This window comes from Sebastes fasciatus, chromosome 15 (assembly GCF_043250625.1).
Source record: "Sebastes fasciatus isolate fSebFas1 chromosome 15, fSebFas1.pri, whole genome shotgun sequence".
Taxonomy (NCBI): domain Eukaryota; kingdom Metazoa; phylum Chordata; class Actinopteri; order Perciformes; family Sebastidae; genus Sebastes; species Sebastes fasciatus.
The window spans coordinates 16229101-16247212 of record NC_133809.1 but is presented as its reverse complement, the minus strand read 5'-3'; the positions used below and the strand labels follow the sequence as shown (position 1 = coordinate 16247212).

At 40.4% G+C, this 18112-nt stretch overlaps 3 protein-coding genes and 1 non-coding gene across 15 annotated transcripts in view; 1 reads left to right on the top strand and 3 right to left on the bottom strand.

Moving 5' to 3' along the window:
• Positions 1-1397, bottom strand: part of pcnt (pericentrin) — a 40333-nt gene extending 38936 nt beyond the window's left edge. For all 10 annotated transcript variants that reach the window (XM_074661395.1, XM_074661403.1, XM_074661398.1 and 7 more), the window contains exon 1: positions 1178-1397. In XM_074661395.1, the coding sequence (XP_074517496.1) occupies positions 1178-1225 (48 nt within the window). In that variant the 5' untranslated portion in view covers positions 1226-1397. The remainder of the gene's footprint in view (positions 1-1177) is intronic.
• c15h21orf58 (chromosome 15 C21orf58 homolog) lies at positions 941-6214 on the top strand. 2 transcript variants are annotated; one of them, XM_074661409.1, is made up of 10 exons: positions 941-1080; positions 2606-2750; positions 2877-2933; positions 3098-3155; positions 3476-3552; positions 3758-3952; positions 4209-4323; positions 4411-4550; positions 4642-4871; positions 4961-6214. In XM_074661409.1, the coding sequence occupies exons 2-10, from the start codon at positions 2736-2738 to the stop codon at positions 4977-4979; spliced, it is 906 nt and encodes a 301-aa protein (XP_074517510.1). In that variant the 5' UTR covers positions 941-1080; positions 2606-2735; the 3' UTR covers positions 4980-6214. The 2 variants fall into 2 exon arrangements, with proteins under 2 accessions (XP_074517510.1, XP_074517511.1); XM_074661410.1 differs by lacking the exon at positions 941-1080 and adding an exon at positions 1631-1701.
• trnak-uuu (transfer RNA lysine (anticodon UUU)) lies at positions 5747-5819 on the bottom strand. The gene has a single exon. It is a non-coding gene; the product is annotated as a tRNA-Lys (tRNA).
• Positions 6215-6226: 12 nt separating the features above from the next.
• Positions 6227-17425, bottom strand: atg9a (ATG9 autophagy related 9 homolog A (S. cerevisiae)). Of its 2 annotated transcripts, none has more exons than XM_074661406.1 (20): positions 17249-17425; positions 16922-16977; positions 15579-15730; positions 15398-15441; positions 15176-15240; positions 14919-15068; positions 14274-14415; positions 13365-13505; positions 13130-13250; positions 12785-12960; positions 12572-12694; positions 12126-12313; positions 11253-11406; positions 10351-10530; positions 9977-10189; positions 9640-9872; positions 8700-8817; positions 8254-8524; positions 7975-8123; positions 6227-7882 (listed from the first exon to the last, which is right to left on the bottom strand). In XM_074661406.1, the coding sequence occupies exons 3-20, from the start codon at positions 15679-15681 to the stop codon at positions 7874-7876; spliced, it is 2580 nt and encodes an 859-aa protein (XP_074517507.1). In that variant the 5' UTR covers positions 15682-15730; positions 16922-16977; positions 17249-17425; the 3' UTR covers positions 6227-7873. The 2 variants fall into 2 exon arrangements, with proteins under 2 accessions (XP_074517507.1, XP_074517509.1); XM_074661408.1 differs by having other exon boundaries at positions 15398-15436.
• Positions 17426-18112: the final 687 nt, after the last annotated feature.

The window sequence follows — 18112 nt, the reverse complement described above, 5'->3', positions numbered from 1 at the left end:
GAAGCTAAAAACAACATAATAAGAACAGCCAATATCTAACAACTAACATTGGGGTTGTGAATAAGTCATTTTATTGTTTACAAGGCTGCGAGACTGTGCTATAATCCCTTTATTACAATAATAGACCCCTTTTATTCGGCACATTTTATAGCTGTAAAAATGATTTACTGTGTTGGTGAAAGTCTCTGTCCACAGAGACAGGTGGAGACAGAGCAACATTACCTGCTACAATGTAGCATATATGAAGAAATTAGGAAAAAAATCTTTACAAAAATTAAATGTAAACTCCAAGATTTTGATTCCCTCTCTAACCAAAATAAAATACAACATCTACTTGAATAAAATAGTGTCATCGCCATAGAAGCTGCAGGATATATCAGTGCATGTCACAGCCTAAGAGACAACCACAACAACAATAACACATAATAGATATAACTCACTCTGACTTTTATGTACTCCTCTACTTCAGGGTTTGTTTATCCTTTGATATTGCAATATATTGTTATTAATTGTTTTTTATTTGTTTGTTCGTTTTATTGACAGAACAAAAATTAATTACTTCTTTATTGCTTTCTTCCATTTACATGCATGTTATTTTTAAATATCTTTATATTGTAATGTGCTTAATGAATTGTATATATATGTTTTTGTTTTTATTTTGTTCTTTTTTATTTTTATTTATTATTGAATTGACTCTTTGGCAATATTGTTCACCTGACAGTCATGCCAATAAAGCAAATTGAATTTAATTGAAAGTTTTAATCTGTCTGTTGAATATTGTGCTTGCAAAAATGTATTAGGATGTACCTGCACCGTGTCAACATTAAAAAAACATACTACATGTTACAAACAAATCCCCCTCGTCTTTGTAAATAGTGTGTATACGAAGTGATTCAACTCCTCAGCAGATCACCCCATTACTCCAGAAGTGTTATTGTTATCGTTAGCAGCCTCAGCTAATGATCAACCCGCGGGCATATGCGCGGCAAATGAGTAAAGATGAATTTACGAGTGCCAGTAGTTTAACTGTGCAACTGGGAATCTAAGCAACGACTAACCAAAGGTAGAATAACGTAGGAGGTGAGTGTAGTGAGCAGTGGACTAACGCATTGCTGTGACAAAAGAGTTGGCATTAACTGTTAGCATTCAGTATTAGCATTCAGTATTAGCAACGAACCTTAGCTCTTCCAGCTTCTAGTTTCCTCTGCCGTTCACCGTCATCCATCTCTCGGGGTTAAATCAAACCATTACAAGTCTAGAGACATACGTCCTAACTTAAAAGCACAACAGATCTTCACTTCTAGCATAAGTTTTGATAAAACTAAAATCTTCTGAGCTTCTTTTAGACAACAACTGTCAACCAGAATATTCAATATGGCCGCCAAGTCTTCTCGACTCCGCCCTTATCGAGTTCCAACTGAATAAACGGACCAATCAGATCACTCCGTTACACAGCTTCAGCCAATGGGGTTTGAGTTTGTTAAATAGAACCCGCCTCCTGTATTGAACAACATTCAAAAACCAGAATCTAAGTTGACCAATGAAATGGCTGTGTCAAGTCGCCAATGTTTGATTGACAGCACTTGTAGCCAATCAGGTTAGGCTAATGCAAAACATACCTCCACTCACTTTCTGTTTTGAAAGTGGAGTCTTCCACTGGTTGATGGGTTTCTATGGAGATAGAACAGCCTAACTTATGAGGTGAGGCCCAACTGAGGTTACAATGTAGTATGTCTTCAAAAAACTGGGTTGAAAGGTTACCACCATTCAGATTACATTTATTCAAACAATGACAAGAGTTAGTGTAATTTCATAATTTGTATTTATTTATTTTTATTGTTACATTTATTTCCTTGTATTTTATTATCTTTTATTGCTCTCTTATTCAATTAACTTTTATATTGGTTGTTTTGGTGTGCTTTAGTCTCTAAATCCATTTTTAACATTCTACACGTTTGTCAATCGTCTGTACAGCACTTTGAATTTCATTTGACTTGTTTGAAAGGTGCTATGTAAATAAAGCTTGATTGATTGATTGATTGATAATATCGTGTGTGTTATGTGTAGGTTACCTTTAATTAATACACTATCTTATCTTATTATCTATATCTTTCTAAATAAAATTATCTTAGAATATAAGCCTATCCATGCAGGACATTTCTGTTTATTTACAGTGTGCGTGAGTGTGTCCCATTGGGTACTGTAGCCTGGCCTGTAGTCAGGTTATCCACACACGTTCACACACACACACATAGGGCCTCATACAGAGCATACACACACTCATTACCATTCTATTCACTTACTTATATTTATATTCCATATTGTATATAGACCCCTCTCACTGTAAATGTCGCTATTGTCCCTACAATTCTTACTACATTTTTTAAATATTTGTACAGTTGATGTTGTTTTGCACAATCTGGTGAGCACTGCCACTTTACATTTCACTGCACATCCTGTATGAGTACGTGACAAATAAAACTCTTGAATCTTGAATCTTGAAGGTTCTTAAAAAAAAAAATGCAATCAATAGCAAAAGGAGTTTGAACTAATTTGTTTAGGTTATTTGATGTTGAAAGTCTCACTCCCCTTTTCTCTTTGTCAGCATAGAAACCAAGTAGTTATGCAGGTCATGGTCGAGTGCCAGTGGCAAACGCGTGTCCCATGGTAACCACTGTCTGGCTTTAGTCTCAACTCAAACACACAGGTATACTCAAAACTCTGTGTGACTACAAATGACAAGATTTCAGGTAAATGAGATATTGAAAAGCATATATTTGCATGCCTGTTTGTATATTTGTGTCTAGTATTTCAACCAATTATGTTCATTCCAGCACACGGAAAATGTTACAAAAACACTTTGTGTAATCTTTTAGCATGGCAGCTCTATGGTTGATCAGATGACAAAACTCAAACTCAAACTGCTGGAGAAGGTAGGTGAGACACTATAGTCTACAATTAGGGAAAGATAATGCTTGAATTTCATTTACTTTGGTCATTTTTCTCAAGTGAAATAGTTCAACATTCTTTTTGTTCTGCTTTTCTTGAGAATTTTTCATCAACATTTTTAAGAAATATTCTTTACTTATGTTTCTAGAGACTAGAAAACAAAAAGCACAATATGGACGACAGAGCCGAGTCTGCCCAGTCTGCAAGTAAGATAACAAAGACTTCTTTGTGATGAAAAATGTTGAGCTGTGGAAAGTATCAAATTAACCTGCCCTGACAGAAACATTTACATTCTCCATTATAGACATTTAGCTGACACCTAGAATGACTTCCCAGGATGGCAAGTGAAAAATAATACAGTGAACGTACTTTAAATATGCTTAGTGGTAAAATTAACCTGGTAATAAAAGTTGAGCACTAAGAAGGAATTTTATTTACTTCAAAACAAGATATTAGAGTAGGCAGACATGGGGAAAGATAAAAAGTTAATGGAGTAGTTTCTGAGAGCTTGATTTTGTCTGTTCAGGGAGTTATGATGATGGACAGTTGGATCAACTGCACCGTGCACTGAGGCGAAAGCAGGACCTATTGCAAAGACTCAGGGTTTGTACAAAATCTTTATATTCCAAAAATACACATTTTTATTTATAACGTATTAATATAATTTCTTATGTACCTACATTCAGATGTTAAGATGAAGACTACAAAACTAGAGAAAGACATTTCCAATAACTTAGAGCACTTAACCAATGTCTTAGTCTTTCACCTGTTATTGTGAGAAGTGTATAATTGTGTGTGTTTTGTGTAGGAGCAGCACATGTTAGAGGACCTTGACAGACCTCACACCTGGGGAGGGGCACACAGAAAGTACAAGTCACATTTCTTCAGTGCCCCTCAGCCACCTCCGCCACTCCCACTACACCAGCCAGCCCCTGCTCTGACCTTTCTGACCCCTCCACCACCACCTGCCCCTCCTCAGCCTCCACGCATCATCCAACAGACTGTGAGACACTCAGCGTTAATCTCAAAAACACCCCTAGATCTGTTACTCTGTTTCTATGTGGTCTGTTAAGTGTATTTAATCCTCTTTTCCTCCTCCTGATCCTCTTTTTCTCTTCTATTTTTGCACATCTATTTCACATGTTAGGTATATATTGACGCTGGTACCCAGACTGACTTGCAATGAGTTCAAGTATAGTGTGAAATTAAATATACAAAAAAACGCAATTATTTCCCCCTGTCTTTCTCTCTCTCTGCAGCTACCCCAGCATCCTGCCACCATCATACAACAGCTGCCGCAACAGCAGCCTCTGATTACTCAGATCCCACCTCCTCAGCCCTACCCCGCACCACGCTCAGGCAGCATCAAAGAGGGTACGCAACAGCAAATAGAGAACTATCTTATTTGAGTCTCCCTGTATTCACATGTTTGTATCTGTATGTGTATTTTGTGTGTTATAGACATGGTGGAATTGATGCTGATGCAAAATGCTCAGATGCACCAGATCATAATGCACAATATGATGCTTAAAGCCATGCCTCCTATGCCACTGCCTGGAGGGCCCAGTCACTGTGCCCCTCTAACTACATATCTTGGGCAGGTATATACACACATACACACACTCTGATAGATAGAGACAAAGCAAAAAATGTCAACTGTCTCTCAACAAAGTCCCACATCTGTTTTTTCAGGACAGTTACCAGGGAAACCCCATTTTTGTAAGGCCAGATGTCAAACCAAGAGGAAGTGCTGTCCATCATCATCATCACTACGGTCCTACCCCTGCAGCACCACAGCTGCCTCCCATCAGCCACCCTACATGGCTATCGACGGTGTCACCTGTCCCAGCAGGACAAGCAGGGGGACATCTACCGTCAATACACCATGTAACAGCCCCTTTCACACTCCCACCACTCAATGCGTAAGGTTCACTAACAGCACGTGTACTTTGTGTCTATTTCAACCAGTTAATTTTTACTGACAAACACATTTGTTTGTGTGTCTTTACAGGACTCAGATTTCACTCTGAGAGTCCCCTGTTGTCTCTGAATCAAAGAAGTCAGAAGTGATGCCCTGCTGCATAAGACTGGTCAAACATACAGACCTAAAATGAACTAACTAAAGTAACTTATAAGGGGTCACTAACTTATGGTTTCTAACATAATTACATAAACCACTTCTAATATCAAGTAACATTTACATCAAAATGAATGTGTGAACACATATTGAAGGAGCATTCATTCAGATTATTGAATGCTCCTTAAATTTTATATTTCTTATGGACTTTTATCCTTTTACCGTCACAGATCCTTTTATCCTTTATTAAACTGATCCTTCTGTTGTTCTTATTCAGTCTGTTTATTCATTTATTAGTTAGTCTAATTTACATCAGTAATCGTTTTGGGTCCTGTTTTATGTATATTTTTTAGCTTACATATATTGTTTTTGTTGTTGTTGTCATGTTTTATCTATGTTTGTATGTACAAGCTGCTCCAAACCAATTGCCCCTAGAGGGATTAATAAAGTTGTTTGAATTGAATTGAATTGAATTGAATTGAATAGCGCAATAGTTGCTAAATTAATTAATCATAATAGCAGTTAGAGATGGGACGACAGAAAGAAAAAGAATCGACGCCCCAACAGGGACTTGAACCCGGGTCCTTCACATAAAAGATGTCGGTTCCTTAGTTATGGCTGGGACAACAGGGACTTATACCCGCGACCATCACATGAAAGATGTCGGTTCCTTCATACTAATAATAATAATTATGGCTGGTACAAGACAAAAAGAATCTTCGCCCGAACAGGGACTTGAACCCTGGACCCTCAGATTAAAAGTCTGATGCTCTACCGACTGAGCTATCCGGGCTCTGCAGGCAGAAAATTATTTGGTCGTATAAGAATATTATACAGTATAAATCTCAACTATTTCACATTCAGTTTCATCGACTGTACTAACGTTATATTAACGTCCCCATAACGTTGGAGTAATGTTAGAAGCTAACGTTAGCTAGCTACCTAAAAGTAGTACGCTAGTTAGCCTCCGTATGCTAACTCAGGCTAACGCACATGTCAAATGTAGCTAACAGTCACCATTATCTGTGTCATGTTGTCGTGGTAGTTTGTTTTTCCGAGCTTGTGTTGCAGCATCATTTCCACCATTGTTGACTGAACTCTATCCTTCATCTTTTTAAACTAATTCCTTGTTCTTGTTTTGTATATTTTGCTATTATTATGCCAGTAAAAAAAAGTTTCCTTTTCTGTTTACACACAAAATTATTGTATCATTGTCTTTAATGGATGAATTTACAGCTGTACAAAATGGTATTTTACAGGATCTATAAAACAAAAAAGACCAAACACAATCTTAATCTAACATTAGTGCACTGAAGCACTGCATCCTTGACCATATTATCAGTTTAGCAGTGACTTCTTTATCCCCCATCCATCCAAGTGCACAACAGTAAACCAAACCTTTATTCACAACCGTCAATCATCATGTCATATTCCATCCCTTTGATAAATAAAATAATTAAAAATATATATATATATACAAGAAAACATACACATATAAACAATCCAAAGTTAAGTGACACCCTCTGCATTAACTTATTAAAGTGCATAATTCTTTTAAAGAATTGCGGCTAATGACAGGAGAACAAGTCATGCTGTGATTTAGCAGGATGTGGAGGATGGTCATGGTTTCTTCTTGTGGGATGAGTTTCAACTCTTTAGAGGGATGTGTGGATGATGGTCATGCACTTGTGCTTGAGGGTTTTTTCTGTATGGCACATAAGTCAATATTACATGCTTAAAAACAGCCTTGTTTGTTTGCTTCGCCCTTGCGCAAATCTGTTGAAAGATAACGAATGATAAACAATAAAAAAAATTAAATCAGATTAAAATGTGCTTTCTTACAGCATTCTGGTCACACATCACAACATATTGGCCTTATAATTGTGTAAATTTGATTAATTAAATATTCTGTTGTGTGAAATAACCCGATAACATTTATATACACATTGCATGTGTGCGTAAATACCGGTCTATGCTGTACAATTATCTACAAGAATCTACTGTATGTGTGCAAACTGAGTCAGACTCTTGGAAAAGTTTCTGAACATTTGAGAAAATTCACATGAATTTTGTTATGCAATACATGCAGAAAAAAAAAAAAAGGAGTAAAATGTTATTAAAAAATGTCAGGTGATTTTGATGCTATTTGAGGCCTTCATTTGTTTTGTGAAGAGGCAGAATGCAAGCTGAAATACAGAGCACAGGGTAGGACGCATAGCCTCCTGCTATTGGTACAAGAACAGATACACACAATGAAAGTCATTGTGTTATCAGCATCATTCTGAGCACAGTTTGGTGAATGCTGTTATTGTTGAGAAAGACACCACACATTCTTCAAATTTCACCTCATGCCATCTGATTTGTAAAAGTAATCACATTTTGGTCAAATTGTTATGTATTTTTCTACAGCAGCATAGTGCAAAGGATGAAGAAATGTTCATCATTTTTGTTTACATCCCAGCAACACATGCATTATTTTCATTATGTAATCTTTGACGTTATAAAAGAGCGTAGCGTAATTTGATGGTATCAATGGCTGTTAGAAATAATTTGATCCTGTAGGTCCTCTTCTGAAATTCAGATATTTACCCTGTTTGCCTGTTTAGGCATGTATTAAGTCATATGGTATCTTTGAATGATTGATGGTGGCATCGGTCGTAACTTGTCCAGATGATTTCACTAGTTAAGTGTTTGTAGGGATCATGGTACGCCTCTCTGGCACATGTCCATCTTCATCTGTCTCGGATCAGACGGTCAATCCTGGAGAAAAAGGTTCGGTCGAGGACGAGGATGTGTGTTTGGATGTCTATGGAGGGTGGGACGCTGATACTTATTCACATGGCTTGGTTATGTAATCTAAAGTGAGAGAAAGAGAACACAAATGTCCATTTACTTAAAGAGTTTACATAAGCAAATTAAAATTCCAATCACACACAAACAACATTCACCTTTTGTATGTGAGGAGGCATATCATCCTCTGAGCTCTCCTCTGGTAGTGTCCCGTGGTGTCGTGGCGCTGCCTGACCCACCTCTGCCCACCCTCCCATGGGCACGCCACGGGCTGACCTCACTACTTTCCCCCCTGCACCAAGAGAGTCTGGAAAACACAAAGACATAGACAGTAGAGCTGAAAAGTGCCAGCAATCAACACACCGATCTAAAAAATTTACCAGCCATTCAATAGATTATCATTGTTTTTGGAGAAATAACATCAAAAAGATGGGTACCTGTGGCAGGCCCACTATAGCGCCGCTGGTTGCTGCTGTGTGATGGAGCCCCCTCCTGGCCCATGGTGGTACTGCTGGTGGCTGAAGCTGAAGTGGGAATGGCACTGGGACTGGGAACTGTGGTGGGGAAAGTGTGTGAGCGAGGGAAATGTCTGGAGTGAGGGTTGGGTTCGCTCCTTACTTCATCGGGGATGCTGTCGCTGCTTTCGTCACTCTCCTGCCTGTGCCACGTGTGACGGGATAGCTCGCCACGGGACTGCTGCTTGTGTAGCTACAGGGAAAAAATAGATAGGAGGAGGAAGAATGGGTAGGACGCAAGACGGAGAAGATCAGTGAAATATTCAGGGTAAGAAGACAAATGTGGCAACACACACTGCGCTTTATTCAGTTTGTGCCTCTTACAGATGTCCTCTACTCTCTTCCCACACATGCTCACACACAATTACCTCATGCATGTAAAGTGCATGGATGCTCATCTCAGTGGAGGCATACTCTGACAGGACCAAACTGGTGAGTTGACCTTCCCATGCGCTGCTGCCTGAGCTCACAGTCCGGGCATCAGTCCTAGAGAAAGAAAATACAAAAGTGTAGAGAAAATGAGGGCATGAAGAGGAGGTGATAGGGATGAGAAGATGAATAGTGAATATAAATGAAAGTTACTATGAGGAACTTTTTAACTGGTTATGAAACAGTCTCAATGTAATACTGATGCCTCTATATGACCTACATAAGTAAACGAGACCATCAGCGAGAAGATTGGATATTTATATATAGTTATTATAGTGCTCGTCATCGGTGCCACCGGGTCCAATTTAAGCAAAATCAGACAAAATCATGTAGCTTCACCAGAGACTCCTTCAGCTCAGACTCCAGCAGGGCCTCCAGCAGAGACCAGCCCACCACGGACAGACCCAGATTCGGCTTCGCTGCTGCCTTTGACTTGCAGTCAGGAGCTCCGTCTGGAGGTGGAAAGATTTGCTCCCGGCAGCAGCGGGGCAGAGCTTCGCCACGCTGCTCTGCTGGTCCTCGCTGGGAGCCAACACCGACACCACGTTGCTGGAGGCCCAGGCCGCATTGCTGGGCCTGCTGGAGGGAGGTGAGGCACGAGGACTGCATGGGGCAGACTGTCAGACCCTGCTGCAGCAAAACGAGAGTTTTTTTAAAGGGACTCTGGTGCTCGAAAACACTGCCACTTTTGTCCACGGAGACAAACTAAATCAACACAAAATGATAGTTCCTCATAGTAGCTTTAAGGTTTGGTTATCCATGACAAAGCCCTTTTAGATTCACTCTGGACTGTGAGATTTCATCCAGCCACTCAGTAAATATTTAGTATTGTACAGAGAGATGTTGCTGAGGCATAATTCAGAAGGACAATTTTCCTACCCAGAGCCTGCCATTGCTTTGCTCATGGTTGAAGTGTTGCCAGAAGCCCTGTGAGCTGCACTCAAGCTGCCTCTCAGGTGAAGACTGCTGCTGATTGGGGAAAGGGAGCGTAAGGCAGACGCCCCATCGCTTAACCCAGCTGCTGCATGATTAGTCAAAGAGCCGTCTCTGCCGAAATGAATAGAGGCCAGTGTAGACGGACCCACCAAAAGGTTTGCAATGAGGCTCCTTGGCTGCAAAAGAGAGAAAGGGCAAGAGAGTAAATCAGTTTTCGCCTCTGATGATGTCATTTAACTCATGACCACTAGAGTACTTGAATGTTGGTTTATGACTGTACCTCAGACTCAGACAGCGAGAGTGGATGTGTGTCTGAATTAGCCCCTGTTGCCTCTCTATGAACTCGCTCTTTCAGCTGGCTGATGAAGTGTGTGGTCTCCTGAGGAGGCTGCCACTGGGGGTTGGTGATGGCAAAGTGCATCAGAGACAACTCTGTCTTCCCATCCTCTGCCTGTTGGTAGATAGACGCCTCTGTCTTCCCCTCTGACATCCACTAAGGAGGGGGGAGAGACGATCAAACCACAGATAAACACACAGACTCTCTTATTCACTCATATTTCAATCTAATGCATGTCACACAGTCTATAGATAAGTCGTTTAGGTATTTCTAAGTGTCTTCGTCTGTATGTATGTGTGTACGTGGCAGTCCCTCACCGCAGGGTGTCCATGCTGCCTGATGTCCATCTGGGCAAAGGAGCAAGTGTCTCCTACCCCGATCACCTCCACAGTGAAGTTCCTGAAGAAATCAATGATCTCCAGAGACTTCCTCCTCAGACTGAAGATCAGGATGATGGGAGTCACCACTGGACTTATCAGCTCTTCCAGAATAAACACCTGGAACAAAACCAGAGGGGAAAGGTTGACACTGTACACTCAGGTAGGGTTCAGCAAACGCATCAAAGGTATGCAGAACCTCTGAAGTTGAAATGTGTTATTTAAAATGGCACATTCATTTTGATTGAAATCTTGAGGAACACTTGTGACTTTATGATTAAAGATTAAAAATGCCACCAGCTGGGACAATCTGAGAGTGCAGTGTGAATCTCTTCCCTTTACAAATACCGACAAGGTGCTTCTCAGCGTGGCACTATTGCTTCAGTTCTGCTGTTTGCTATCATCTTCTTGATAGCAAACAGCAGAAACCTTTAGTTTTACTAGTCTCTCTGAGATCTGAATGCAAATAACGGAATGAGGGTAACGCTCGGCATTAGAGAAAAGAAGCTGCGTGTACTCAGATGAGATTTTCTGGAAAAATAACAATTATATAGAAATAGATGTTCAGCCGGTCTTTTGAGTTGTCATAGCAGAAGCAGCATAGATGTAAGTAATAACAATAATGATGGCTTGAATGCATTTATAAGTGTCCCAGAAAGCCATGTCCATGAGCAAGTTCACACTAGCCCTGAAACTGGCGTGTATAAATGGAATATAGCCACCCTTAATGTTAATTAATTACACCTCAGACTTTCGTGTTATATAACAGTTTTGACAAGTTAATTTCCTTGTAATTACTCTAGAGTCTTGACATTTATTCCCAGGTCAGTATTCATACTCACTGCTTTGTACTGGAAGAGCTGGGAGAACTGGTCACGAGTCTCATATCTATGTGCATTGCCCTGCCAGTGGTCAGGCATGTAGTGGATATGAGCCAGGATAACCCTCAACAGCTGCTCAGGACAAAACACCATGTGCTTATCTGGGATAAATGATCTGAAGAGAGAAAAAAGTACTTAGTCTTACAACTTAAGAGGTTGAAAATCAAAGTAAAAGAATTAATTACTTTGAGGAAATGTGCTTGATAACTATAATATTTAAAAAAAATATTGCTTAGTAAGGATCTCTCAATACAAGTCACAAATTAAATCCTATAGCTCAGAATCTACCGGTGACGTTTCTGATGGATTCTTGAGTGTCTTGAATGGTTGATTGTACAAGATTAAATTATATAAATAGAACTGGATTTTTTCCATACAGATCAATTCATGAGAATGATCCAAAACATCTAATATTTCAATTTAGAGCTAACAGACTTTAAATAGTCAAGAGCTACTTAAGGAAGAAAACCCTCTTATACTCATCGGTTATATAGCAGAATAAGCTGCCGAAGAGAATTAAAGGGATTACGACTCTGGGTAGCTTTAAAAGGGCAATAAAGAAATGGCTTTAACATCCCACATAGTTGAAGATTTGTGTCTTATACATGTATTTATATTAGTGTCAAATACTTTTTGAGAATGATCTCGTGATTTTCAGGCTGTACTGTACACCCCCTACTTTTCCTCCCCATTGACGACAACTGTTGTTGTGTTACCACAACTAAAAATAGTTAAATGACTCATCTGTGTGTTTATAAAATGCCTCGGTTAAATAAAATCAGTAAATCAATTCTGCACACGTGTATTTAGGTCTGGCTGACACTAATCCCCTACCTGCAGACTGTGATACACACTCCGAGCAGTGTGATTGATGAGAGAACATGTTCCACTGCGAGAACATCCTCGTCGTAGATAGTCAGGGCGATGAGGACGGCCAGAAGAGACCCGGCAAAAAACGCTACATTTTTGGCAACCACCGTCAGCAGTGGTGAGAGGAAACAGTTCATATACTTTGATGCAGCCTGAAAGAAACAGGAACAAAGGAAGAGGAAGAGAAAAAATATGATTTATTTATAAATTATTATTAACCCTACAGGCAGTGAATGAGAGGCACCAGTATCAGCATTAAGAGCATGGTTTTAATACAAAACCATAATGTTAAGTGATGTTCTGCACTGCCATGTAGAGACATGATTTTTGCATTTATTTTAAGAAAAATATTCTAACTCTAGCGAGGTAAGGGCATCAGCTGATGGCAAGAGATGAGCTAGTGCACTGACCTTGTAGCCTTTGCTGAGGCGTGACATGAGCTCATGGTCCAACTCGTTGAAGTGACGAAGGTAACATCGACCATACAGAGACCAGCATCTTGCTCCCAGAGAACCAGGCTCTCGCTTGATCACCTAGGCACAAACACACAACAAACTATTGTCTAGAGCACTAAATGACAAAGGAAAATGTATTAAGTTTGTATGCGCGTGTGAATCACTTACCTCTGTATAACTAAAGAAGGCGTAGAGAATCTGCCACACCAGAATGACTGGACACAGCAGCAGATTGGCAATCCCAATCCACAGGATACGGGATGCTAGTCTGTCTGCCAGCTCCAGCCTGTTACCTCCCCTCTTGTACTCTGGTTTCAGGCTCCACTCGTTCTCAAACAGAGAGCCTACAGAGCAACCAAGAAAAAAACAAGGGAGGTAAAAAGGGAGACTCTGTTGTAATTCTAAAGCTTGACAAATATATGAGTGCATGCAAATGGTTCATTCCACCTGAATAGGACACCATAGAAATGCAGAATGTACATATATAATGAATCACATCAAACATGGACGCACCTGGCCCCCAAAAGAAGATGAGCTCAAAGTTGTATTTGAGACCCCGGGTGTAGAACACAGACTCCCCTAGTGCGGGAAGTCGAAATCGCACAGGAAGGAGTGATTTATTCACCATGGCAACCTTGAGAAGTACAGGAAGAACATTGGTTTGAGGTTTTTTTGTTATGTTTGCAAGTAGCTGTGGCAGACATGAACAGTTTAGCAACCGTTTACATTTCATCACAAATGGACACACCATGTAGTTTTTAAAGCGGAGGATGCGGTGGTAAATGTCGAGCTCTGTCAGCTCTTTTTTATGGATGCAGATCTGGTGCTCCTTCTGGATCTCCACTATCCTGGCCTGGACCTCCTGCCATGTTGCATAGGGGAGTTCTGACTGAAGAGAAAAAGCACAGTGAAGGTTATTGGCTATAATGGCTCATTCTATGTGATTATAATAAATCTTACTAAATGTATATAATGCCAACAAGACTAATCTTCAATACCTCTCCAAGGGCGCTTTCATAAGCCAACATTTAGTTTGTTTTAATCGAACTCTGGTGCGGTTCGTTTGGGCGGTTGTGAACGCAGTAATCCTACTCTGGTGCAGACCACAACAACCAGTCCGAGACCGCTTGCAAGAGGTGGTCTCAACCGTTTCCAAGTGAACCAAATTGCAAGCTGCCTGTGCGTGCATTTGTTGAGATGGTCACAGGTAAATAACAGGTTAAGTGGGAAGTCCGATGTTTGCTTGACATCCGGGCCATAGAGAACACAGAGAATATGCTAAATAAAATCCACAAAAATAGTGACGTTTATAAAGTAATTCAAGATAAACTAGAGGAGAAGGGATTTATGCACACAGTAGATCAGTGCCGAGTCAAAGTGAAAACACTTCAACAGCAATATATCAAACTCTGTGATTCCCTGCATAGAAGTGGCGGCTCTCAAGACGAAAAAGATAAATTTGCTCCTTCGTACACGCCCCTCAGCAAATTAATCTTATATTTGTTCCGCTTCAATTTGTGCTCTGTGAAACTAAACCAGACTAAATAGAAAAACAAGCCAAAAAGTGTCAATTTCCCTCTGATTCAGACTAGCCAAACGGACTATGGCTTGTGAAAGCGCCCTGAATAATTTCCTGACATAATGTTGTCTGTCTCACCATGGTCATCTTGAGTGCGTTGATGTAAAAGGATCGAATCTCCCAGTAACAGCAGACGTTGTAGATGAATTTGATCAGGCGATGTAGCCAAAACACCCCAGAGATTATCAGCACAAAGATCACGAATGCATTGTCTCGGATACTGCGGGAGAAAAATATTCACTTCTATTATTCAAAGAAGGTCTAAAGATATGTCTAATTGCTTTGGCATATTTAATATTTCCATATAGCAAAAATAAACACACTGGAGTTAACCTAAATAACTCAACTCATGGCGCATTTCAGCCTTATCAAGGACAACAGAACCTTTATTTCATTGCTCTGACTATGGAAGAAAATGCCACATGAAAAAGGGCATTGACATTGAGGAAGGTTTTTGGGGTAGCATTGCCTTATTCTAAGATTCTTATATCAAACATCACATATCACACGATCGAGTTATGTTCCTGGGAGATTAACAAGTAAGGAATAAACAGTTCCATGTGATAATTTACATCACATACTAAGAAAGTCTGCTTGAATATTTAAGTGTTGATCGTTCTGAATCTCACAAACACAATCATCTATCTTCAGCTACACACTCGCAATGAAATTACAATTGCAGCTCCTTTGCAAAAAATAATCATTAACTAAATACACACTCACCGGGCACTGCAGACATCCACTGGGAGGAAGGCATCGGGCAACGTGACTTTAGATGAATCGGTGTGATTTACAAACTTGTTGGCAAAGAGTATGTCATAGTCCACACAGTTAGCTAAGAACACGGTGAAGCCAACCACAAACAGCAACTGACTGCATGGGGAAAGACAGGAGGAGGAGAAAACACACTACATCAAGCTCTGCCACAGACAGACACAAGAGTCCCTCAAAAACATAATTTTGATGGATAGGATACATACACCAGCTCGAAGATCTCTCCCAGCAGCATACAGGTGAATCCATTCTTCTGGTGCAGATTATAGACGTAATGGACGTTAAGGAAAGTTATAAATGTATCTGAGGTTAGCGGTCCTATTTGTGTTATTGTTAAAACCTTCACAGTGCAAAATCAAAGAAGCACAATTCAGTTGTCAGGGGCACAACACAGTAGAAATACATGCCAAAGCCATGTAAAAGGATATTCTCTGGAAGAACAGGTCCAGGTTTTCTATATGGTGCCACTGGGCTGCAAAAAATGTATTACACATTAGTCATGGTGTTGTCGTTGTTAGGCATCACTGTCAGTGTAAAAGAGGAAGGTGTGTTTCTTTCTGTGTCTGACAAGTTCATGATTTGTTTGTGATTTGTGTATGCATGTCATACATTTGGCTCCTTCAGGCACATGCATCAGCAGGTTCTCCTCTCCGGGGGGAGAGTCGCTGTAGGACGCCTCCAGGCGCTGGTACTCTGTGTCAAAGTGCGCCATAGTGACAGCAGCTTCAGTCTCACCAAGTAGCTGAGCCCACTGCTACAGACTGGAGCACAGAGAGTGGCAGGAAGAGATAAGGGGAAGGCAAGAGGGTTGAAGATATACAGACGAGTCGAGTGGCAAACATGATAAGGAGGAGAAGGGGGGGAAAAAGGGTGATATCAGCCTTAGGAGAAAGGTTTACACATAGGCACAAGGTTTACACATCATATGTTGGTACAAAATCAACTGATTTCGACACACCCTAAATTATGGAAAACATGTAGTACAGAACACAGCATCCATTGATGCCTCAACATCAACATTAACCTTGATTTTGGATTGTTTTATTCATTATTGAATATCAATCCGTGTAAGAAACATTTTGCCTGATCATTTTGAGGGGAGGTCAGAGGTCAGGATCAGTGAGGGAGCAGCAACCCTTGAGCTGGATTCTTGCTGACAAAGGGGTTCAAAACCTGATTAAAAGGCAGTATCCTTCATAAAAATGCAACCCAGACTGGACTACTGAACTATCTTCACACATGACTAAATTTTGAGAGAGAGTAGACATTGGAAATGTGCCCCAAAAGCACAGTAAATTTGTGAAACGAAATCAGTTATCTATTGTCTAGGCCTATTTAAAACTTGTGGTATGGCGCCTTTGTGGTGCATCCGCCCTCGTCAGTTAGACTGAAACTAAAGTGAAACTAAAATCAACCACATAGGTAACTGACAAGGGTCTCTGCCTCAGGATCTCTTATAGTTGTGTCACACCAAAATCTCAAAATCTCCAGGTAGATAATAAATTCCCAAAGACTCCACAGATTAAGATTGTATTGACTCAAGACCATGATTACATGGTTTGGAGTACAAACAACATAACAATGGTGACAAAACAATGGCACCCAGAATGAACGAAGTACAAAGAAAATGACTTAAAATTAGACTATTTCTTAAGAATGCATCTTATTTTGGCTTACCCAACTGTCAATACTCTAACAACAGTCAGTGGTAACAGACAGTAGAAATATGGATCATGTAACCTTAATCCCTGACTATTTTTAATTTAGGAATTGCTTTTTAAAACTAATATTTATTAAGGAAAATCTGCCATGGTGGCAGGTGACCTGAAAGTTTTACCCTGTATTTGGCAGGTGGCAGGTGCGAATTTCATTCCCTGCATCTAACCCACCCATAATGACTCAAAGCAAAAGCTATGGTGTGTGTCTTACATCAGCTACAGAAATGATCTTACCTCCATTGCAGAACAGTAGATCCCATCCAGCTCTGGTGTTTACTCAACATTACCAGCTGTAAAAAAAGGAAGAGACATTTTCTTAGTCTTATGTAGGACCACAACAGACTGTAAGATCAGAGGCAACATACAGTACAGCACAGCACAGGGCTGAACCCACACAACATGACATGCATACCTGAGTGTTGAGTGGTTGTTTGAAACAGGTAATAAGCAGCTAGCTACAGTAACACAGTGAAGACTGATTCAGGTGTTGTTGTTGTCGTGGTTTGACAGCACGGGCCTGCCTCCTTCACTAAACAATATGACGCCTCGTGGAGACCTTACCGTCGGGTTCTTCTGCCTCAGTCGTTGCCAAGTTAAAACAGTCAACCTCCCGGGGGGTTTATATCTAGTACTAATCTTGTTTTGGTTTTCTTTTGGCTGCCTCTCGAAGTCAAACACGAGCCAGTTTCATTTTCCAAACAGCTAGCAGTGTGGCGTCTGTCACAGCTGAGGGACAGGGGCGTTATCCAATCAGAGAGATAGTTCTCTAACGGGTAGGAAGAAGCAGCCAATCAGAAAGAGAGTTCCCTAAAGGCAAGGAGAGCAGCCAATCAGATGCGGTCAGAGGCGGGCCTTACGAATGTGTTGTGTTAGATATGGGAGAGGACACGCCTTGAATGAACCTCCAGGTCGTGTCTAGAAGAGAACCAGCAAATTGGGGGAAACTCTCGCGAGATGGTTAAGGTGGTTAGGCATTGATCACGAATAGTTAAGTTTTAAGCATTGGCCCTCAAATGGTTAAGGTTAGGCATTGACTTTTAATAGTTAAGGTTAAGCATTGACATCGAATGGATAAGGTATAGATTGTCGGGTGAGTCTCGCGAGATCTCAGATCAGATTTCGCAATTTACGGGCTACCTGCTAGACACTACCATGACGGTGTCCTCATTTACTGTGGTTTATTTAATTAAATGGGTATTTGCTACCACCGCCTGGTCGTTTTTAGTACCACTACTGTAGTCACAGATACTGTCATATACTATGGTCATACTGCAAGTGTAGGCTACTGTAGGTGATGCTGCTAAAAACTAATAATAGTATGTTTATTGTCAATACTGTATATACTGCTCCTATTTTTTTATACTTCCTTGTATTTAAATGGTTTATATTTTGTTACACTTTGTTTAGCTCTTTTTTTTACCGTGT